Consider the following 22,898-nt stretch of genomic DNA (forward strand, 5'->3'; position numbering starts at 1 on the left):
ATCGTTTTTATTTACACAACACCATTTTTTATAAAACAGTGTCACACACGCACACAGGAATGTTTTAGCGATGTATGAGTGTCTTGAAGCGTATTCTAGGACGTCTGCAGGATGCAGGGCAGCCTGGCAGCATGGGTGGAGTGTTGAGGGGTCTGTTGAGGAGAGGCATGAGTGTGGAGACCTAGCAGGGTGGGGAGGGAACTTCCTTCTTGGCTGCAGTGCTGTGAAGGAACACATCTTGCCAAAGGAGCAGAGTCTAACAAATGGGTCTGTTGAGGTGACGTGGTTCTTTTGTGATGCTGGGGATAAACCCAAGGCCCTGCCCTAAACATGAACGGATCAGCTTTTATTCTACCAATAGATGCTAGCTCTGTGGGATGCTGGCAGAGAAGGGGTCTGTAGGGTGGGACCAAGGTGACAGAATAGTGTGTGTGTGTGTGTGTGTGTGTGTGTGTGTGTGTGTGTGTGTGTGTGTAGGCTGGTGCAAATGCCAGGGTGTGCATTTTCTGTGGGGTTCAGGCAGAGGGACTTCCTTATTACATTGGCACATGTGTGCCACCATGTTTTTGGAACTCCGCTCCTTTGAGATGTAGCTATTTCCTTAAAGCTGCAGAGCACTGACGTGGGGTTTAGCCAAAGGGATTCCATTCTGCACTGGTCAGGCCTTCCATAATGTTCATTTTATAACTGTTTATGCAATTACAAGAAAGCAAGGGGCATGGGACGAAAGGACAGGCATCCCAGGTGTCGTTCCTTCAGTGTAGAAGACAGAGCAGGTGGGTCAGTTGAAGGCATATTGGCTGGAGTCTGCCAGGAGCCATCCAGTGGGCAGGAAGCTGGGCCAGGCAGTGGGAGCCCGAGGTCAGCCCCGGCTTCTCTCATGCAATAAGAGACACTGAGTGCTTGGGAAACCGTAGGCAGAGATAACAGATGGGAGGGTTGGCCTGTGCCTCAGCTGTTCTGGGGCAGATGCCTGAATGGAGGGACAATGGGAAAGAACGACATTTTGCAAAAAAAAAAAAAAAAAAAAAAAAAGCATTTTGCAAAAGCAAACAAACAGACAACAAAAAGCCAGTTCAAACCAGGGGAAAAACAGACAGCCTTGCAAGGCAGGCTGACATCCCAAAGTTTCTCAAGTCTCTCTACAGAAGGTCCCCATCTAATCGCTTTAGTGAGTTTCTGACCTCAGGACGGGGCAAAGCACTTGTATGGCCTTTTCACTTTCCACTCTGAATGCCATCAGCAGATTTAAGGAGTCGCCCGACTGTTATCAGATAGGCTTTGCGCTAGATCATGTAGCCCAGCTGAGGGCGTTCACAGCAGTTCTGTGAGCTAAGTCGTGCTTTCCTGAACAGCGATAAAGGCAGTTTTTTAAAAAAGAGGTGTGTGTGTGTGTCTGTGTGTGTGTCTGTGTGTGTGTCTGTGTGTGTGTCTGTGTGCATGTCTGTGTGTGTCTCTCTATCTGTGTGTGTATGTCTGTGTGTGTGTCTGTGTCTGTGTGTGTGTCTGTGTGTCTGTCTGTGTGTTTCTATCTGTGTGTGTATGTCTCTGTGTGTATGTCTGTGTGTGTGTGTCTGTGTCTGTGTGTGTCTCTCTATCTGTGTGTGTATGTCTGTGTGTGTGTCTGTGTGTCTGTGTGTGTGTGTCTGTGTGTGTGTGTGTCTGTGTGTGTGTGTGTCTGTGTGTGTGTGTCTGTCTGTGTGTGTTGGAAGCTAGAAGTTGACATTCAGTGTCTTCTATTATGTTCCACTTTGCCTTGTTTTGTTTTTCAACATCTGAAGCTTTTTTATTTTTTATTAACAGTAAGATCCAAGATTGTTTTTTTGTAGCCACAGCAAGCCCTGCAAGAACATCTGGCCCTTAGAGCTGACAGAGTTTGGTGTAGCCGTGTTGGGTTTCTGGGGCCTTGGCCAAAATGCTGGTAGACCTCTCGGTCCTTCTGAGGCCCAGACAGGAGCACAGTGCCACGGTTCTTGGGAGACTCCAGGGCCAGCTGGTTGATGGGGAGGATCTTACCAGCAGCCTTGAAGATGTGAAGATGTGACTTTGGCCCAGACGCTTGTCACACGGTCACCCGAAGTGCACACACAGTCAGCTTGGACATGTCATCTGTGACCGTTCCCAAACAGCTGTTTTGTTCTCTCAGTCTGGAAGCTTTGTCCAGGACAGGGACAGAGACAGCCAGCAGGTACCACTCACAAATAACCTTTTCAATGAAACCTGATTGGGCAGCTTGATTAACAGCTGCAGGTACAGGTCCTGGCTCTGGGACTCCTTGGGCCAAACATTTCTGTTCTTGTTGCGGCAAATGTCAACAACCCTGATGGTGCATCTGCTCCCCCAGGTTCAGACAATTTACCTTATTTTAAATGTGTGCCTCACGGGCGTAGATTCCTGTGGAGACCAGAGTGTGTGGAGAGCATTGAATGCCCCGGAGTTAGAAATACAAGTAATTGGGAGCTGCCCCAACGTGGCTGCTGGGAACCAAACTAGGTCCTCTGGAGGAGTAACAACCACTTAAAAAACAAAGATTTATTTATGCATGAGTTTCACCATTGATGCCTTCAGACACACCAGAAGAGAACATCAGATCCCATTACAGATGGTTGTGAGCCACCATGCGTTTGCTAGGAATTGAACTCAGGACCTCCGGAAGAGCAACCTCTGAGCCATCCCTCCAGCCCCTCCACTTATATTTTGAGACAAGTTTTCCCACTGACTGTGGCTCTGACAATGAGTGAAGCCAGGAATGCCCTGCCTCTGCCTCCCAGCACTGTGGTTACAGACACCACGATCGATCGTCCTTTTTCATGGGTGTTGGGGATCCAAACCTAGATCTATTTTTCCCATCAAGCATTTTACCCACCCATCCCCATCCCTAAGCCCTCTAAATGTATCCTGACTTACAATATTTCAGTTGACTGTGTTTATCAGGATGAGTCAAGAAACAGATACAGTTAGACTTGATGGGATGGAACAGTCCCTCCAGGATAGTGTCACTGTCCCCAATTCCTCCCATCTTCTCCCAGGACCTGCCTCTATTCCTTCATTTTCTATTGCAACCGAGATTCCTTTTCAAGCCCCACCTTAAGCTGGTTATAGCGCCTCTGTGAGATATTCACAGCACTTAAGTGGCTGCCTGGACTCCTTTGGAAACATTGTATACTTTGTAAACTTTGTAAATCCTCAAGGCAGGAAAGCTGCCAGTCCCCTCCCCATTACCCATCGCCAGCAGCCAGGCCCCTCCCCCAGACCTCCCTAACTGCCATAACTATCACAAAGGTCATCCGCAGACCCTCAACAGGACCCTCCCCAGATTATGCTAATTTTAGGTGAGGAGTCTGAACAAAAGCCACTAGTCCCTGAACTCAGAGAAACCTACCAATCCCTGAACTCAGAGAAACCTACCAATCCTTGGACATGAAAACCCACTAACTCCTGAACAGGAAAACCCACCAATCCCTGAGCTCCCCCAAGCTCAGGACTTGAAATTCCACCAATCCTTACCTGGAAATCTCCAGCCTATAAAGCTCCGCCTCCCAACATAAGCCCTATATAAGCCCTGTGTTTTGTCCAGTTCCCTGCCGCTGTCTGTTCCCTCCTGGGAGCGTAGGCAGCCACTCCTGGATTCTTTTCTCTATACCCTGGACCCTCCAATAAATCTCTTTTATGAGATTTGCTTCCTCATGTGATTATCATCAGAAGAAGACAAGAAGCAATGAAGAGAAGAGGGGAGAGGGGAAGAGAAGGGGCAGGGCTGAGGTTCCTGAGCTCCTCAGCTCAGCTGGGGATACCCTTCCCTGGGAGCTGCACTGCTTTTGCTAAAGAGGCTTCCTCTCAGTGCTCTGTGATTCCTGAGCTCCTATCTCTCAGGATGTCCTTCCATTGGGACACTGTTGTCCCTCAGAGCTATGTAGCTCCTTGGCTCCTGTGTCTCAAAATGCCCTTCCATTAGGACACTGTCCCACCTCAGAGCTCTGTGGTTCCTGGGCTTCTGAGTCCTAGGACACTTTCCCATCTAAGCAGAGAGGCCAGCAACCTCTTTCCTTCTTTCGCTGATAAATAAGAAAAGACAATCTCCAGCCCTTATTGATCTATAAATGGGAACCCCAGTGTTATCTGTTATTACCAACAGCCCTCACCTCAGTGCGGGATAAAAAAAATGTTATTTCTGGATCGTGGGCTGAGAAACAAATTTGGTTCACCTCAAATTCCATGTCTCAGCGTGGTAGCAGTTTCATGGAGCTTTTTGTAGTAACAGAACAAAGGAAGTCATAGACTGAGACATCTTTGAAATACACTGTTGCAAACATCAATCAGGTGCTTACAGCACAAAGAAACATCTGTGCAATAGGTCTCCCATGCTATACCGTGACATTCTTAGCTCTGAGTTGGTGGAACCTAGGGGCCTGTTTGTACCTTCCAAGGGATTTACCGAATAGTCCCAGGACATTAGGTCACAGAGAGGAGGACAGTGGCTGTTCCAGGGGCCAGGACAGCCCACAGATAATCTGTGATTAGACCGTAGACCTGCAGTGTTCCAAATTCTCAATAATCGTGGAAGTTCAAATCGGCTTATAAAATGTAGTTTCTTTCCAGGAACTTTTGCCCGTACATCTCAGATTCAGCTACTATCACAGACGCAGGGTGTGCTGGGGTCAACCAGGCAGCTTTGTTCCTGGGAGAGCCTGCACGAGGTGGTCCAGATTGAAGCTATGTCTACTCTATGGAAGATCCAGGAGTCTGCTTCTGTCCTACCATCCTGTACCCTCTCATAGACTCAGGAAGCCGTCACAGTTCCAACCATCGGATCCTCACACTCGCCTCACAGCCAGCGGGAAGCAAGGCAAGAGAAGTGCAGTGCTCGGCCAGAGCAGCAGACCGCTGGCCCCCCACACCAGCCCTCAGCTTCACTGATTGTTGTTCTTCTGGTCTTTGGAGCATTAGAGGGGCTGAGAAGGAAGGGGCAAGAGAGTTAGGCCATGTTATGGGATGCTGTCCTCTGGGCACAGCACAACCACAGTCGTCTAAACTGATCCCCAACTCAAACGCCTTCACAAGGTTGGCCTAGCATCATCTCCTTGTATGGGGAGTGGGGAATGGGGGGGTGTCAGATCATTAGACCCTAAACTGAGAATTCAACCAATTCTTTCCCACTTGTCCTAAACGCACAGGTCTGGGGGGAGGAGGGTGTCTAGAGTACAGAGGTGGGGATTTGGGGGGTGGAGGGACGATGGCCATCTCCCTAGCTTTCAAGATAGCTATGTTTGCTCCACGAGGCTTCACAGTGGATGACCGTGTTTGGGCGTGTGGGTAGTAGCCCAAGTGACCTGCTACCTTCTCTCTGTCCAAGCCCCACACAGAGCTCCCCGTCCCACCCTGGGTCAGTGGGAAGAGGTGTCCTGCCAACTGTGTCTCACAGACCAGTGTATTCTGCTCCCCAGTGCCTCTTCCCGGCTGACTGGCTAGCAGGCAACCCAACCAGGGCCTATGTTCAACCACCTTAGTCACTGTCCCCACCCTTGGCGTTTATGGATGCTTGGGGCCTCATAAAGCTCAAAGCCTGTAAACAGTAATAAAGAGGCCCAGAGAACTTGGCTTGGGCAAGCTGCAGTGGGGTCAGAAGCTGTAAGCTGCATAGGGGTATTGAGCTCAGGGAGGAGAAGCCATTTCCTCATCATCTGGCATTTCTTCTCACCGCTCTGAGCACAGACCATCAGGGTGTGCTTAGGTACTGAGGAGGTGCCCTCTGGTAGATGCAGCTTCCTGGGCCCTGCATACTTTGGAGGGGGGGATGTATTTCCTGCAGAACACAGGCTTGGGAGTGAGAAGAATGTTTTCAGGAGAAAACGATCCATGCTCACCGTGCTGACCATCCTATGAGGTCTAAGTTGTACAGAGAGATGGAAACTCCCTCCAGGTCAGCGGCACTGTCCCTCGTCCCCCCCCACCTGCCTTACTCCTGGTTACATATATATACACACATATATATGTGTGTATATATATGTACATATATATATATGTGTGTGTGTGTGTGTGTGTGTGTGTAGCAAACTTAAAGAAATAAAAATCATGAATTTGAGAGATCGGATGAGGCACACAGGAAGGATTGGAGGGAGGAGAGGGAAACTGATGTGATTATATTTTAATTAAATAAAAGCAGAATATGGTAGCACGTGCCTGTAATTCCAGCAACTGGAGATGGGAGATAGATCTCATCCAGGGATCCAGGGAAGCTAGGCCACCAGTCTCTGTGGCCCAGTTCCGGGGCTCATTGCTACCGTGTACCGACTTGGTGGTCGCTGGCAGATTGCTTCAACTATCTGGGCTGCATCTCGATTTATTGGAAAGAGATCTTCGTGGCTAACTCTAAATCGCACTTTTTTTTTTTTCCCGGTCTCTTAAAATCCTGGGTTCAGGATCCATGCAGTCCCGCCTTTCTCCCAGACCCCGCCCATCAGGTCCCGCCCCGGCTCTCCGGTTATTTAACTCCGGCTCTACACCCTCTCCTGCAGAACCAGGTCAACAGCCGGAACTCGGTGTGAGCCAACCGCGGCGCCGCACACTCTGCATTGGCTGAGAGCTGAGGCAGGGGCAGGCCCAGGCTTGCGATTGGCTGTTGCAGCAGGGTATCTGGAGGGCTTAGCGGTCGGCGGGCCCTACCATAGTCATGGAGACCTCGTCGGTGCTCACCCGGGGGGCTTCACGGCAGCGGGGCTCCACGGCCCCGGAGAAGCAGGCGCAGGACCAGCCAGAGCGGAGGCGGAGGAGGCAGGGGCGGAGGTGCACACGGCTGGGCTGAGCTCCGGGTCTGGGCTGGGGTGGCCATGCTGCCTGTCCCTGCGCGGTGTGACACTGTCCACTGCTCACGGTGGGCTCCCTTCATCCTTCCTTCCATTCCCGGCTGCAGACGGGCCACCCGTGCAAGCTAGCAACTCCCTTGTTCCTAACCTAGTGTCCCGTTCTGTAAGGCTGTCGCCAAGGCTACTGCCCCTACCTTTGGTCTTGTTGATTAGGCGATCCCAAACGGATGGCTTTCTGTTTGGGTGATACTTGAACGGAATCTTTAGGGACGAGAAGGACTGCGCTGCATGGATCAGAATGGGCACAGGCACTAAGGCAGGAGTGGGCACACCTGCCCCTCTGTTCCAGGGTTGTAACCCCGTGGTCGGTAGGATGTTGGGAAAGGTATCAGCGCAGACTGGATGTATCTCGCTTTGTTTTTAACCCCACAGCAGTGAGACAGATGGGCCGTTCAGACTATAGGGTGTTTGCTGGCTGATAGGAAAGGTATTTCTGGGTAGAAGCAATCCTAAGAAGGTTCTTTCCTTCTTACAGGTGACAAAGGTCGGCAGGGACAGACAGAATCACTCTGAGTTTCTTTGGGTGCAGCTGAAAGACAAAGAAATCAGCCAGGGAGAGAGCCATCCGGAAGAGGAGTATTTAGGAGTGAAATTTGAAAGGGGGAGGGGTTGCATGGCCTGATGACACAGGCCTTAAATTCTAACTTCTTGAGGGTGTGAGGCAAGAGGATCACAAGTTTGAGGCCAACCTGGTGTAGTGAGGCCTCATGTCAAAATAAAAATGGACGGTCTTTGGATAGATTCATGGCAGAGTACTCGCCTAGGATGTAGGAAGTTCTGGATTTGAGCCCCTAGCACCACAAGAAAAAGATGATATCTCCATTTTAGCCTGCCACTGTCTGGCCATCCCTGCAGTTCCAAGGGCTCCTCAGTCTAATTACAGAGGGTCAGAGTGATTGATGGCAGAACCTGTGGAGGGAGCTCAAGTCACTCCTGATGGCTTCACGCTCTGGGGGGTTTAGAGAATGCCAGCTTGGATATCTATGTACCTAAATGGCTACTATAGTGTCTTCTCACTACTCTTAGATACTTTGAAACATATTAACAAATGAACACTTCCTGATTTTGCTGTACTCAGACTTTGCAACTTTGTGAAGCCAAAGTAGTTATTCCCTGTATTATTCAATTGCTGAAGAGGGGTGGAGTGAGGTGGGGTAGTGAGTGAGAGCCCCCCTCCCTGCCACGTGTGTGGGCAGGAGACTGACCCTGGTCCTGCCCTCCCAGGGTTTTCAATTTTGTTAGTACTTGAAGACACCATATCCCTTGGCTGCAGAAGGCCTGTGGCTCTAGGAACTGTTTAGCCTGGGGTTTTCACCTGTTGGGTAAGGTTGGCATTTTTAGGTGTGGGTTTTCATTGGTGTGATGGAAGCTCTCCTGTCTCTGGGGCCATGCATGCCTCTGGGTGTGTTTTATAAGTCACGTCCAGTGGTATCTAGCTATTTGCTACCAGCTGTTATTTCCCCTCTGGGGGGCTGAGAGTGCAGCTCCGTTGACAGAGTAGTCACCTACCATGTGCAGAGCCCTACTTCAGTTGCCGTACAGATGCAGTGTGGTAGAGCATCCCTCCAATCCCAGCTATTAGAAGGTGGAAGGACAAAGATGAGAAGTCCAGTGTCACCCTTGACTACACAGTTCCAGACTGTCCTGGGCTACATAAAACAAAAGCAAATTAATCTTTTAAAACCCACCCTTGGCCTAGGATCAACAAGGATCAAGAGGAGGAAGCTGTCTTCAGAGATGTGGTCAATTTTGCTCCGGATCCTTTACCAGGTGAGGTGACCAAAGTTCCCGCTAATGTCCCTTCCTGGCCACCACAACTCCCACTCCTCTCTCTGTCAGAGTGGTAAGTGTATGCACGAGTCCCCTGATTTCCACCATTCCTTATGGTTCCCTCCATGGACCAGCTAGATATTATGACAAGGATACTACCAGACCTATCAGCTTTTACCTATCAACGCTGGAGGAGCTCCTGGCCTGGACCCCCCTCATGGAAGATGGCTTCAATGTAGCCCTGGAACCCCTGGAGTGTCGCCAGCCCCCACTGAGCAGCCCCAGGCCCCGGACCCTGCTGTGCCATGACATGATGGGCGGGTACCTGGAGGACAGGTGAGACCCTGGCGTGGCACTGGTCTTACTGGCCATCCCGGGATGGAGGAGGAGGGAGAGGAGTCCTAGAGCTCTGGACGGAGTTACAGAAGCAGGTTCTAAACGGGCCTCTGACACCTCAGAGAGAGAAACTCAGTGCTAGGTTAAGCGTCCCGTGGCAGAAGCCACATGGAATTAATTGGGTGTGCTCTTGTCTGTTTTAGCTGCGCAGACAGCTAGTTCCTCAGGCTGCCCCTGAAGAGAATCACCTCCTGGCCCAGTAGCCTCATCCTCATCTGATTTGTCTTTTGCACTTCCCCTATGCTCTGTCATGGTTCAGGCCTCTTGCTCTGGCTTCCTGTGCTCCTTCTTCCCCCCTCACTCTTCCAGCTATGCACAGCCTAGCACATTTTAAACGTCTATCGAACCTTCTTGGATAGGATGATTGACAGGAAGCTGAGTCAGAGCCAGCTGCCCAACCTGGGATGTGACCAACCTGTAGACCGAGGGACACAGCCCTGAGGGCAGCGCTGACCCAGGGCAGGGAGCGGAAGCCAGAGATGGCCTGTACTCAGCCTTCCTGCTTCCTTCTCTTTTATCTGCCCTCAGAGGCCAAATGCTCTCTGTGCAGTTCCTGTGGCCTTCGCTAGCTCCCTGGTTGGTGAATGAGCTTTGCCCCAAATGCACCGTGATTCATTTTTGAGACTGGGTTTTGCTATGCCCTTTAGTCTGGTGTAGAACTAACTCGTTATGTAGCCCAGCTGGCTTCTAACTCCAATTACCCCACCTCTGGTGCCACCATGCCAGGCATGCTCCTGACTGGCTCCTCGTGTGTCTGTGAGTACATGTGCGTCTGTGTGCATGAACGTGGGGGCCAGAGGTCAGCCTTGGCCATTGTTCCTCAGAGGTTGTTCACCCTGTCTTTGAGACACACTTCCTTACAGGCCTGGAACTCACCAAGTGTGCAAGGCTAGCCCGTCAGTGATCCTCCTCCTTCCCATCCCTGAGAGTACAAGTATGCTATACTATACCTGGATTTCTAATTTTTTAAATTTTTTATTTATTTCTTTTTTTTCTTTTTTTTTTTTCTTTTTCTTTTTTTCGGAGCTGGGGACCAAACCCAGGGCCTTTCGTTTGCTAGGCAAGCGCTCTACCACTGAGCTAAATCCCCAACCCTTTTATTTATAATTTTTTTTTCTTTTTCTTTTTTTCGGAGCTGGGGACCGAACCCAGGGCCTTACGGTTGCTAGGCAAGCGCTCTACCACTAAGCTAAATCCCCAACCCTATTTATAATTTTTAATAGATTTTTTTATTTCATATATATGAGTACTGTCGCTGACTTCAGACACACCAAAAGAGGGCATCGGGTCCCATTACAGATGGTTGTGAGCCACCATGTGGTTGCTGGGATTTGAACTCAGGACCTCTGGAAGAGCAGTCAGTGCTCTTAATCACTGAGCCACCTCTCCAGGCCTAATTTTTTTGTTTTTTAAAATCTGTTCTGAGGATTGAAGTCATCCATGGCAAGCATTTTATTGACTGACTCGCCCTAGCTCCCACTCCTGGTCGCTCTTGACAGAAGAGCCTCAGGTTGTTCCTTCCCTCACCCCTCTCTACAGGGTCTCACACAGCAGGTTTCAGTCAGAGCCAGCGACCGGGACAGTCAAATCTAATCCAGGAGTGATCACTGCGTCCTGATTCTGTGTCCTGGGGCCTGACCCTGTTCCATGTCTTCACCAGGTTCATCCAGGGCTCAGAGGTGCAGAATCCTTACTCCTTCTACCACTGGCAGTACATCGACATCTTTGTGTACTTCAGCCATCACACGGTCACCATCCCACCAGTGTGCTGGACCAACGCCGCCCACAGGCACGGGGTGTGTGTGCTGGGTAAGAGCCAGGCGCTTAGTGTACCTGTTGGGCAGTCCTGTAATTGAGCAGTAGCAGTGTCCATGGGCTCGGAGGGGTGTCCGCACACTCTCCCAGAGAGGATTAGTGTGTGGGCAGGGAGGTGGTGATAATGTAAGATCAGCTGTATATGACGGCTAGGCAGAGGGGCCTGCTACATCCCAAGAAAGCAGTACACACAAGAGTGGTGGCTGGTTCTGACCCCAGGCCGAAGTTTGCCGACCACTGGGTCAGGTTAGTGCCTCTCCAGCTTTGTTTTGCGTTCTCCGTGACCACATCCCAAAGGACCCCTGACTGAATGGCTACATTTTCCTATAGTCCTGATATCCAGCCCTGGGTCAGAGGAGAGCCACCTGTGCAGCCGTTTCTACCTCTTGTCTCGCAGGGACCTTTATCACAGAGTGGCAAGAGGGAGGCAAACTCTGTGAAGCCTTCCTGGCCGGGGATGAGCGCTCCTTCCAGGCAGTGGCCGATCGGCTGGTCCAGATTGCTCAGTTTTTCCGTTTTGACGGCTGGCTCATCAACATTGAGAACTCCCTGAGCGTGAGCATTTCAGTGGGGTCCTGGTGCCCATCCCCCTCTCCCCTCACTTTGCAAGTTCCTTTTTGCTTACTTCTCCTGACCCGACTCCTTGCTTTACTCCAGGCCCTTTTGCCCTGGACCTAACCACCAGCCCATAGCAAGCAATATCCACTTCTCACATTCCAGGGAGGACTGACTGTACTGTCTCTGATTGCTGGGAAAGGAGGGCCCCGCTATTTCAGGAGCTCCTCTGCTGCGCCCTCTCCGGCTTCTTCCTCAGGGTGCTTGCACCCTTACCCCCTACCCCTGCTTCAGGCTCATGTGCATTTTCTGTAACCACTGCGTCGTCCTGTCCCTGCGTTTTTGGTGTGGTTGGCTCTTGTGGCCTCCGCATCTTCTGTACTGGGTTATTTCTCATGACAGCAATGCCGGGCCTCGCAAAGGTCTGATCTCCCTTCCTCTCTTGCAGCCAGCTGCCGTGAGGAACACACCTCTGTTTCTCCAGTACCTGACCAGACAGCTCCATCAGCAGGTCCCCGGAGGTCTGGTGCTGTGGTATGACAGTGTGGTACAGAGCGGACAGCTCAAGTGGCAGGATGAACTGAACGAACAGAACAGGTGAGCATGGGGCGGCCGTGAAGGAAGATGAGCTGCCCGGGCCACAGGGCATCCCGTGTGGGACCACTCCCCACAGGGCGGAATGCGGCAGGCACAGACAGCCCCAGTCCCTGGGTGATGTGTACCCATGAGCGTCAGGGAGGCTAAGGGCAGCTAGGTGCCCCATCAGCTGGGTCTGGCCTCAGCCGGTCCTTGCCACCTCTCAGGGTCTTCTTCGACTCCTGTGATGGCTTCTTTACCAACTATAACTGGCGGGAGGACCACCTGAAGAGGATGGTGGCGCAGGCCGGGGAGCGCCTGGCTGACGTGTACGTGGGCATAGATGTGTTTGCTCGGAGCAATGTGGTCGGAGGCCGTTTTGATACTGACAAGGTAGGTGGTGGCCATCGAATCAGGGCTGCTGGTCTGCATGCCCTCTGTGGCCTCTGCCAGGGGATCTTCCATCCTCACTGGTGTCTCAAAGGAAACCAGGGTACCCTGGAACTCCTGGGACCCGTCCTGTGTCTCTCCCAGCCATTCCTCCAGTCACACGCCTGGATCCTGTCCCCACTCCTGCATCCTTTTCCAAGGGCACCGACTGCCTCCCGGGCCACGTGCAATGCTTTGGAGCACGTTGAGTGACCTTTCACACCACTCAGCAGACACTGGGGGCACGCAGGGGACTGTGGTGGGCAGAGGTGAAGCAAGTGGTCTCAGGGAGAGGAGGAAGGGGGGAGGAAAGGTGAGAGCAGGCTCCATTCCTCTCTGTCAGTCCTGCCTCTCCCCTGGGTGCAGGGCTCTCAGTCATGAGGAAGCCGTAGATGAACCATTTAACCCAATGCCCGGGTTTCACCTCTGTTGTGGTAAAATACCCTGACAAGATGCAGCAGGAGACATGGGGTTTAATCTCAGGCTACAGTGCGTCAGTGTGCAGGGAAGTGAAGGCAGCTATCATAGCAACCAGGACCTGTGGGAAATGGCCCGAATGCTTGCTTGTTCTCAGCTAGCTTTCTTTGCCTTCCCCATCTCTCTTTATTTTTGAGGCAGGGTCTCTCTTTGTAGACATGGCTGTCCTGGAACTCGCTGTGTAGACCAGGCTGGCCTTGATCTCCCTGTCTCTGCCTCCTGGGATTAAAGGTCACCCGTTGCGATAGTCTTAGAAACGGCACGACTGGTTCCCACACATCACCACTCCACCCTCAGCCTTTGGTACTCTCAGACCCGAGCGGTCACTCCCTGGCATTAGTTCTGTCACGGTAGGGCCATATAGAACTAATATTAATTTATCTCTGATTACTATTTCTCCCGGCTGCCTCTCTCCCACACTAGTTCCAGCACCGGAGCACCATATAGAAGTAACCTTAATTTATCTCAGCGGTGGCTGGTTCCAGTGTGGCACCATGCCACGTTAGCCTCGCTCTCTTCTAGCCCCAGCGGTCTCTCCACTACCATTGCTAGTCACCCTGGCCAGCCCTGGCCCTCCGGGAACTCTGGTCCCAGCCACCTGGTAATATCAAGACTCAACAAACTGTAACCCAACAATCAGATTTACATGTTAAATTCTCAATGCACAATGCATCCACACAATAAACTTACAACCAGTTGATAAGGATATAAACCACCCACCTAGATAAGATATGATTTGTTCATCTAGACACACAAAATCCTGTACACATCCACCCCTTAAGAATAGCCATAACAACCTGTAAATGGGCAGAGAGAAATCTTAACATCCGCTGCCATGTTCTCTCAACTGCTCCCTCTTCTGGCTCCGGTCTCCTCTGCCTCTCTAAATCTTTTCTCCCGCCCATCCTTCCTTCTACTCCAAGGACAGGCCTCGTTCTATCCTGTACCTGCCTTCACCTGCATGATGACATCAACCTACAGTCACCACTCCCAGCTTTTCCTCTTTTATCCTGTTTAGGACCTCCCAGCCTAGGGAATGGAACTGCCCACAATGGGCTAGGTCTTCCCTACATCAAACAACAAGACTAGTATCACACCTGGGCATGCCTGCAGGCAGACCCAACGCAGTCCATCTCTCACTGAGACTCCCTTCCTAGGTGTGTCAAGTTCACACTAAGCAGCACACAGTTACATGACCCAGGAGCTGCAGATTCTCTACCCTCTGTGATTCTAGTAAGTTGACTAGTAAGAGGTGTCTGTGAAGAGGAGGCAGGATGTAGAGAGTCACAGTGAACTCACAGTTCCCTGCTCTGTCCACTGAGACAGGCTCCTTCATGGCTGAGTCCTCTCTGCTTTCCTTCAGCCGCCTCTCCGACACCCTCTTCCAGCTGGCATGTGAGGAAACAGGGATGAAGCCCAAGACCCTCTTTATGGAGTTGTGAGGGAGAGCTTTTCCTAGCTGGCCCTGCCTGAGAGAGCCTTGCCTGTAGGCATCCAGGAGACCCGTCTGGACTCTGGTCCCAATGTTCAGCATCTCCCTGGTTTCTGTCTCCCCAGTCACTGGAGCTGATCCGTAAGCATGGCTTCTCAGCGGCCCTGTTTGCTCCGGGGTGGGTGTATGAGTGTCTGGAGAAGAACGACTTCTTTCAGAACCAGGACAAGTGAGTCCCTGAGGGCTTTGAATGGGCTGGCAGGAGAGAGATTCTCTGCTCTCCAGCAGGGTGGTGACTGGGGGACAGAAGGGGTCAAATGAGAACAAAGTGGCCACCCTGGCAGCTCCCTGGGAAGATTCTGGAGACCAGTCGGGCAGGAGGGAACAGAAGGAGAGAATCGCTTCCTGCAGATGGCCTCTAGCCTCCCCCAGGCTGGGTGACAGAGGCACCCTCTTAGAGAGCCCCCAGTTCCACCCAGGGCTGCAGGGTTATAGACTGGCCCCCTCACCCTGACTCCCTCTTGCCCCCATCAGGTTCTGGAGACTGCTGGAGCGCTTCCTGCCCACACACAGTATCTGTTCCCTCCCCTTTGTCACTTCTTTCTGCCTGGGCCTGGGTACTCGAAGAGTCTGCTATGGCAAGGTATGTAGGTCAAAGTCTCTGTGTCTAGGATGGGCAGGAGGGCTGTGCATGGCTGTCGCTACCTCCTCCTCGCACCCCTGCTGTCCACCTCTGAGGCCACTGCCCCTGTCCCATTTGCCACTTTCCCTCTTTCTCCAGGAGCAGGCAGTGGGGCCCTGGTACCACCCTAGTGCCCAGGAGACACAGCCCCTCTTTGGTGAACATAAGCTGGCTGGTGGCAATCGGGGCTGGGTGAAGACACACTGCTGCCTGGTTGACGCCTGGCACGGGGGCAGCTCTCTGCTGCTCCGGGGCCTGATCCCGCCTGAGGTTGACAGTGTAGCTGTGAGGTGGGTGAGTGACGAATGACGTGTGTGGGTCTCTGTCTTCTACCCTCCTCAGCGTCTGCAGCTAATTGGGCAGAGGGTCTGCAGGAGCCCAGCAAGGACAGGCGTTAGATCTCAGATGGCTTTTTTTCCGCGGCGAGACACACTGCACAGCGCCCCTGTGGCTTTCTGAAGCTGTGACAGCGGAGTGCAGGGCCAGGCAGGAGTCTGAGACTACCCACTGAGTTGTACTTCCCGGCATATGGCTGCCTTAGATGGTGCCCGCCCGTGACCTTCCAGCCTGTAGGGAGGGGCTCCGGGAGGAACCTCTTCCACCTCTCATGAAGTTTCCCTCCTCCAGGCTGTTCTCTATGCACGTCCCAGTGCCTCCCAAGGTTTTCCTGTCCATGGTGTACAAGTTTGAAGGCTCAACGGATGTCCAGGTGGCTTTGGAGCTCACGACAGGGGATGCCAGCAGCTGCCATGTGGGCGGTGTGTTGGTGTTAAATGGTGAGAGACTGGGTAATTTCGTGGAAGGGAGGTGGAGAAGGCCCTGGCTCTGGGCGGGGCTTCTATGGGCGGGGCTTCAGTGTACAGGGCTTCTGTGGGCAGGGCTTCGGTGTGCAGGGCTGCTGTGGGCGGGGCTTTTGTTGGCAGGGACGGGGTGTGTTCTGTGGGTGGGGTTGCCGTGGGCAGGACTGTGGTGGACGGGGCTCTTGTTGGGGGTGTTCTGTGGGTGGAGCTGCTGTGGGTGGGGCTGCTCTGGGCAGAGCTGGGCAGCTCCCACCTTAGGTGGAATCTGTGGCTTGTGGTCATAGCCTGCACACTTAAGACCCTGCTAAGCAGCATGGTCTTCTGGGCAGGTTAGATACAGAAGTCTCTTCTCTTTGGGACAGTGAGGTGTTCACATTCGTAGGTTGTGGAGATGGCAAATTGGTAGAAGTCAGTATGAGTGAATCTGGCCTGTGACATACATACACCATACTTATCCTCCAAAGTGTTTCCTTGTGTCCAAGTGTCTGTCCCACCAGGGGTCTTACCTAGACACCATTCTCCCCCATCTTCCTCACCAGGGGTCTTACTTAGACACCCTCCCCTCCCTTCTTCCCCTCCCCGCTGCCCCACCAAGGGTCTTACCTAGACACCCTTTCCCTGCCACATCCTGTCCCTCTTGAGTTTCCCTGCAGGATTCTCCTTTCTGAAGCCCATGTCTTCCAGCAGAAACTGGCACACGGTACAGCCCCAGACCCCTCCGGGTACCCCCAACCAGGCTGGCCAGATGGGCCAGCAGTTGTGGCCAGCAGCTCAGTGGGGGCTGGATTCAACGGTGAGTCCCTCTCCTGGCAAGTCCCATAAGGCAGTGGCACACCGTGGGGGAACTTAGAGTCGCCCTTGAGAAATTCCAGAAGAGAGGGAAGGGGCAGCCTGGGTTTGGCCGACCAGGGTTTGGCAGCAGTGAGACAGAACAAGGACGTTCCTTACAGGAACCTGCTGTAGTCCTGGGTCCCATGACCTGGAATACCCTTGGGTTTGCTTTCCCTTCATGCTGTGGCTAGGGGCCCTCACCCAGCTGACTTGTGAGCAGCCTGTGTGTTCTTTCAGCTGCTATGAGGTAAACCTTCGTGGGTGCCTGCTCCAGGACCTCTTGGTGAGCTTCTCACGGCCACCAGGCAGCCGGGAGGAGGAGAGCTTCATCTGTCGTCTTGGAGAGATCCAGGTGTGTATGTGGGAGTTGGACTTGCAGGGAGAAGGGGGTGGATGGGGACCGTCTGGACCCTCTGGGAGGAGGACTGGGTGGAAGAGGGGGTGGATGGAGCACTGAGGAGTAGGTGTGAGGGGGATGTCCTTTATGTACTCCCTGGGCATCCAACCAGGAGAACCTTCTCTCTCCTATCAGGTGGTTGATGCCAACAGCCTTCTGGCCCCTCTGCCCCGGGTGCAGAATGTCACCATTTCACAGCTACGCTGGCTTCCTCTGATCTCTGGGTCTGAGGGCCTCCCTACCCGGCTCCTCCTCAGCTGTACCCTGCACTGGTCCTATCTGCTGCCCCGAGCCCGCTGCTTCCGGATTCACTGCTGGGAACGGACAGGAAGCAGCTCTGCAACAGAGGAATCCCCAGGGACAGAGAAGCCCGAGTTCCTGGGCCTGGCTTTTGCCAACCAGTACCGCGTGGTGGACTTGGCAGTGGAGGCTGCTAGATTTGGGCAGGACGGTCGTGTGGAGTTCCTGGTGGAGCCTGTCCCCAGGGAGGGTTTCCTGGTGCCTCAGGCTGAGTGGGGAAGGGCAGTACTGCTCTACTCGGCCCCTCAGTGAGCCCACTCCAGAGCACAGAACCTCCTTGCTCAAGGCTTGAGGTCTCTCCTTGGCCAGCTTTCCAAGCTTGAGTGGATGGCTGAGGATAGCTGGATCCCCAGGAGACAAGGTCTCCAGGTTCTGGCTGTGATCTCAGGAAGCTCTGGCCCATGGGTACTAGGTGAGTCACCTAGCACCCACATCCTCCTGTAATGCTCTCCGTGGGATGTGGTTCTCAAGGAAGAAGGAGAGAGTTTGAGGTTCCTTCCAGAAAATTCTATAAAGACTGTTTCTCCTAGGCTGAAAAGATGCTTCTGTTGAGAACGGCGGCCATTAATCCCCATAGCTTTGACAATCAGAGGCAAACTGCACTGGTGGCAGTAAGGCTTCTTGAAGACTGAAGCAACAGTCAGGGTAGGAGTGGGAGTCAGGGGTGCTCACAGGGTAGTTGGAGTGGTGCTCCCCAGGACCAGGAGCACCATCAGGTGGCTACTGGCACCACACCCCCACCTGTACAAGATGGGCCAGTCACATTTCGGACTGTCTGGATGGTGGCTCTGGCAGCTGACTGTCCCAGGGAACCCCACGTCCCTCACCTGTGCAGTATAGGCCATTGGCTATGTGAAGGCACAGAGGGTGCCAGCATCTTTTTATGTCATCCAAGAGGCAGGGCTTGAGCCCTGCCTCCCTGCAAGCGGTGGCATCCTTAGCTTTACCGAAGCCCTGTAGATGACACTAGGCTGCACCGGAACTTCCTGCTGCGCGTCTGTGTCTCGGGTGATGCCACCAGCACTTTCCTGCTGCTTCTCCTAGTGTTCAGGACCTCTCACATCTTTTCTGTGTTAAGAATGTGACCCGCTTTTTGTCTGTGGTCTGACCTGTGGCCCTCATGCTGTAGTATGGGGAGAGGCCACAAGATGGCAGAGTGGCCTTTGCCATCTTCTGAGGTATAGGGGTTGGATGGATGGGGCTTCCTCAGATTCCTGAGTGTGAGGCAAGGGAGAGCAGCTCCAGCCTGTATGGGCTGAGCGCTCCTCCCCCCACCCACCATCTTCCCTGCTTCCCTGGGCACCCTGTTCTTCCGGAGTGAAGTGTAAGGGTGAGACTGGGAACATTCTGCCCTGTTTCTCATGTGGTCCTACCAGGGCCTCTGGTAAAGCCTAGGCTACTCCTGTACCCCAGCTCTGGGATGGGGGAGAGGCCCTGGGGCCGTGCTGGCCTTCCTCTGGCTTGTCGTCCAGAATCTGCCCCACCCCACCCCGGGGGCCTTGGCTCTCCCACTCCCAGCCAGGGTTCTGTGTGGCTGGAGTGGAGTCAGTGGGGAGCAGGGCAGTGCTCCTGAATGCTCTCCTTCCCCGTGGCACCGAGTCTGCTTTTAAAAGTGCTGGTTCCTTCAAATATTTTATGCAGAGAAGGAGAGAAAATTTATAGTGGCAATTATTCCCTCACAGTCTGGCGAGCAAGCAATTAGAAGTAAGGGGGCTTAGCAGAGCCACAGCGTGAGGCAGAGCAGCGCAACCTCACTTCCCAGGAGCATGGTCCCCAGTCCCAGCAACGCTGGCTCCTGCGCAGGAAAATTAATCTGCCGGCATTTAAGCCTCGGCCCCTCTGGTGGATATAATCGCTCGGAAATAAATTATCCAATGTGAAAAATGAGACGTCGAGTCTTGTGTGATCCAGCTCCAAAGCTTTGGGGTTAGACTCTGCGTCTGGACCCCGTGCGGACCTCAGCCCTTCCCGTCTAGCCCCCCTCCCTGCTACTTTCCTGCCTCCATCAGAAGTCGGGACTCAAGAGGGAGGCTGGTGTTGCCGTGGTCACCTTGAAATGAATGTAGGGCCACAGCTCAGGGCATCTACACCACAATGGCCTCAACTCCCTGAACACCAGGGCCCTAGAATACCCACAGTGCCTCTGCTTCTTTAGGCCTGACTTGTCCCAGAAGCCATGGGGCCATTCTGTTCCACTAGCCTGTCTTAGGCTGGGGTGCACCGGGCCAACTTGAATAAGGGGGGTGGGAATTTCCCCAGTTATTTGCCCTATTTATGTGGTGTATAGCTTCCCCATTACCACCTGCCTATCCAAGGGCTGGGCCCCAAGTCCCATCCCTTGGGTGCCCCATCCCCCCTAACCCCCCCCCCCCGTGCCGGGAACTGTTAAATCGGAAAGGGCCTTCCTGGTTTGAAGAAAGAAATCTTTATTAATCTTAATAATAATACTGTTAATTTGAATGGTCACACCGTGGAAGCATACAGAATGGTAAGAAAGGAAGCCTGGGGCTCGGCTGCAGTCCTGGGAGGGGCTGGGAGGAGGGGTCCGAGCTGCTGCGGGAAAAGGGTCCGAAACAGCAGAAGGCAAGGGGCTCTGTACAGAGGACAGAGCCGGAGGCAGGCGCGGGGCTATGTACAACAGGAATAGAAAAGGAGGGTTCCGTTTCCATAGCTTCTGTGGCTGATGCTGGATAGAAAGTGAGGTGATTTATTTCGAGGTGTCATGAGACAGTGGTGCCGCGTCGGGAGCCTTGGTTTCTGTTAATTTTTTGCTGTTAACCCTACTCCACCTATCCCTGCCTTGCCCAGGGGCTTCTCGATACCTCTTCCCTGTTCCATCCTCTGGGCCTGCTGCTTTCCTCTGACTCCCTTACTTCACCTGCTCAGGGAGCAAATGGGCTGCAGCCCAGCCGGCCTCCATTGTGGCAGGGCCAGCCCAGACCTTCCCCATCCCTTGTCTTTCCCATGGGTCCTGCTCTGACTGTGGCCCTCCAGACCCATAGTACCTTGGCTCCCAACCTCGAGGTGCAGCCTGGGGCTGGCCCGTCTCATTCCCCACTCCCCAGCAGAACCGAGCCTACAGATGGAGTGGAAAGAAGGGCTGGGTCCTAGCAGACAGCTGAGGCTGGCCTTCGAGCCCACAGCGCCTCCTTCTGGGAGGCTGCCACAACAAACAACACTGTGCCCGAGGGCCCACCTGTCCACGTTCACAGCGTGAGGACTGCGTCCCCACTGGCTGGGCTTTCTTTGTTCTCTGTAGCCGGAAGCTTTCTCACATAGGGGAGCGGAGCATGGGGTGCCCCAGAATTCTGGAGCCGTGTCAGCCCTTTGCATCGGGAGTTGGAACCCAGGGCGGCTGGTTGGATAGCTGACGGCACTGGCAGCACATTCAATGAGGCCAGGCTGGAGACCTGGGATGAGTGATAAGCCGCTGGCCCCTAACTGCTCCAGCCCCTTCAGGGCTCAGCAGCCCAAGTCAGCTGGCCGTTCCTTCTCAGGGGCCTGGTCCACCCTAGGAACCCCCTATCTGGGGAGCAGGGTGGGAAAGGAAGACTGGATAGATACCGGAGCCCCCCCGCCCCACACCCACTGGCCACGTTTCCCCTTCAGGTCTTCCCCAGTGCCTGGCCGCGTCCCCACTGCACCGCCAGCCAGGCAAAGCCACTCTCCGGCGCCCCCTGGGGGACGAGCTCCCTCGGTGCGGGTGTACGCCAGACGTGGACTTGGACTTGGTTGGATGCCTCTTGGTTTGGTTGGTATTTTTTTTTTTGTTGTTGTTGTTGCTTGGATCTTAACATCTTTTTTTGTTTTGTTTTTTGTTTTGTGATTTTTTTTGTTTTTTTGTTTTTGCCCTTCATGATCCGAGAAGGAGACGGTGGAAGGTTTCACTACAACAGAAACAGAAAGGAGGGCTTGCAGTTTCCGAGGGGTGGCTGCAGCGTGCGGGGGGGGGGGGGTTGGGGGGGGGACGTGACTGTGGTCTGGGGTCCGACCTGAAGCCACACCTCCCCCTAAACCTGCCCCGAGGCCACACACCCCCCAAACCTGCCCATATCCCCACCACAGCTTCTGGAACCACACTACAAGCCAGATCTAAAGTAGGACCATATCTTAGCGATGGGCAGAGCTGGGGCAGATAATGTCTGGATCTAGTAGAGGGCAGGGTATGGCGGAGGAGAGCTGCAAACGTGGAGGCAAGAGAGCAGGGCTCTATTCACAAAGGAGCTAGATGGGGCTTACAGCTTGGGTCACCTTGTGGCCCTGAACCCCCAGAGTGGAGGGATTAGCATCTGCTAGTTTTCTAGGGTTTCAGCCTGACTTCAGCCTGGGACTCTGGGCAGTGGGGCTAGGTAGGCCCCCACAGGCCACAGAGGCACACACATGCTAACCGAGGCTTGGGTGGCTGCAGGGAGGCCAGAGGAAGGAAGCCGATACTGTGTCCCTGGCCTGACCACTGAACCCTTCTCTTTCCTGGAATGGACCTCCATAAACCGTCTGTTGGGTCTTGGGGATGGGTGGGGTGGCTCTGTAGGTCAAGGAAAAATATTCAGAGCCATCAGCAACAGGAGCCCAAGGAGGTGGTCAGACTCAGGGAGGGTCTCCAGATCCACAGGCAATGCAGGGTAAACCTTGGGACAGGGGCATGTTCATGTATGTAAGGAATCCCAGAGCCAGGGTGACCACGGCAGTACTGCACACAGAACAGTGTGCGTGTGACTACTTGGAGAGGAAGGATCATTAGTAAGCTTTAATAGAAATGTTAACTTCAGTTGAGTGGAAGCCTGGATTGGGGATGCAGCTACTCCTTGTGAAAGGTGGGCAGAAGCCCCTCCCATTAGGGGGGATCCTACTGGCTAGGCCTGGAGCTCCTCTGTCAGCCATCAAACCCGGGGTGGCCAGGCCTGCAGGGGCTGGCTGAGGTGACTCTGAGGGAGGCTTGGCCTGGCACTTCTGGAGCCCCGAGGGCCCATGCTGCCCTGAGGCGTGGGCACGGCCCTGACAGGGCACCATGCCGTCCCCCCGGCCTGGCTCCCGCTGTATGCATACCATACCTGAAGTGGCTTGTACAACAACGTCAAGATAGGAAACCAAGGTTCAGACATACAGGAAAACCAGGGTCAGAGACACACACACCAGCATGGGTGGGGTGGGGAGACCAGCTGGCTGGAGGTAAAAATCTATGGACTTTATAGAGTCGCAGAGGGTCAGCTTGCTGGTCGCTGACTGGGAGGGGCGCACTGTCCTCCGGGCGGTTGTGCCTGGTGTTGGGACTGTAGGGTTTGGTTTGGAATAAGCTGTGGTGTGAATGCTGTGAGGGGGGTCTCTTGCTAGTAGGGGGTGAAGCGGCTGTACCCTCCTCGGCAGAGGCTAGCCTGCAACATCAAAGATGAAAAACAGCCAATCAGTACCGTCTTTTGGCATCAGGAGGAAAAATCAAAAAGGAAAAAAAAAATAAGGAAAAGGGAAAGAAAGAAATAGCTAAATCCCGACTTCTTTCCCCCAACGGTATTTCTTTGGGAAGGATGGGCTTCAGGTTGTCATGGCAACCAAGGGGGCCTAGTTCCTCTGTGGTGGT

The 22,898-nt window shown here is 53.5% G+C and overlaps 2 protein-coding genes across 63 annotated transcripts in view; one reads left to right on the top strand and one right to left on the bottom strand.

The window, feature by feature from the left end:
* Positions 1-6,513: 6,513 nt before the first annotated feature.
* Engase (endo-beta-N-acetylglucosaminidase) lies at positions 6,514-19,210 on the top strand. 13 transcript variants are annotated; one of them, NM_001107070.1, is given in 14 exon segments: positions 6,514-6,783; positions 8,563-8,633; positions 8,768-8,969; positions 10,690-10,838; positions 11,242-11,399; positions 11,848-11,996; positions 12,203-12,368; positions 14,439-14,542; positions 14,848-14,956; positions 15,095-15,285; positions 15,623-15,771; positions 16,483-16,588; positions 16,864-16,978; positions 17,159-19,196. In NM_001107070.1, coding segments are annotated over 14 exon segments (2,199 nt in total). In that variant the 5' UTR covers positions 6,514-6,670; the 3' UTR covers positions 17,576-19,196.
* Positions 19,211-19,729: 519 nt separating this feature from the next.
* Rbfox3 (RNA binding fox-1 homolog 3) overlaps positions 19,730-22,898 on the bottom strand; it is a 438,563-nt gene continuing 435,394 nt past the window's right edge. For 31 of the 50 annotated variants that reach the window (XM_087571022.1, XM_087571001.1, XM_087571013.1 and 28 more), the window contains one exon: positions 19,730-21,210. In XM_087571022.1, the coding sequence (XP_087427148.1) occupies positions 21,208-21,210 (3 nt within the window). In that variant the 3' untranslated portion in view covers positions 19,730-21,207. 50 annotated transcript variants of the gene reach the window in all.

Source organism: Rattus norvegicus, chromosome 10 (assembly GCF_021556685.1).
Source record: "Rattus norvegicus strain SHRSP/BbbUtx chromosome 10, alternate assembly SHRSP_T2T, whole genome shotgun sequence".
In the NCBI taxonomy this organism is placed as follows: domain Eukaryota; kingdom Metazoa; phylum Chordata; class Mammalia; order Rodentia; family Muridae; genus Rattus; species Rattus norvegicus.

Excerpts from the sequence above, each read along its gene's own strand:
- Engase (XM_087572554.1), top strand. The coding sequence starts at position 6,671 with ATGGAGACCTCGTCGGTGCTCACCCGGGGGGCTTCACGGCAGCGGGGC. Across the intron at positions 15,286-15,622 it reads GTTGACAGTGTAGCTGTGAG|GCTGTTCTCTATGCACGTCC; the intron begins GTGGGTGAGTGA and ends TCCCTCCTCCAG. Across the intron at positions 16,979-17,158 it reads GTCGTCTTGGAGAGATCCAG|GTGGTTGATGCCAACAGCCT; the intron begins GTGTGTATGTGG and ends CTCTCCTATCAG.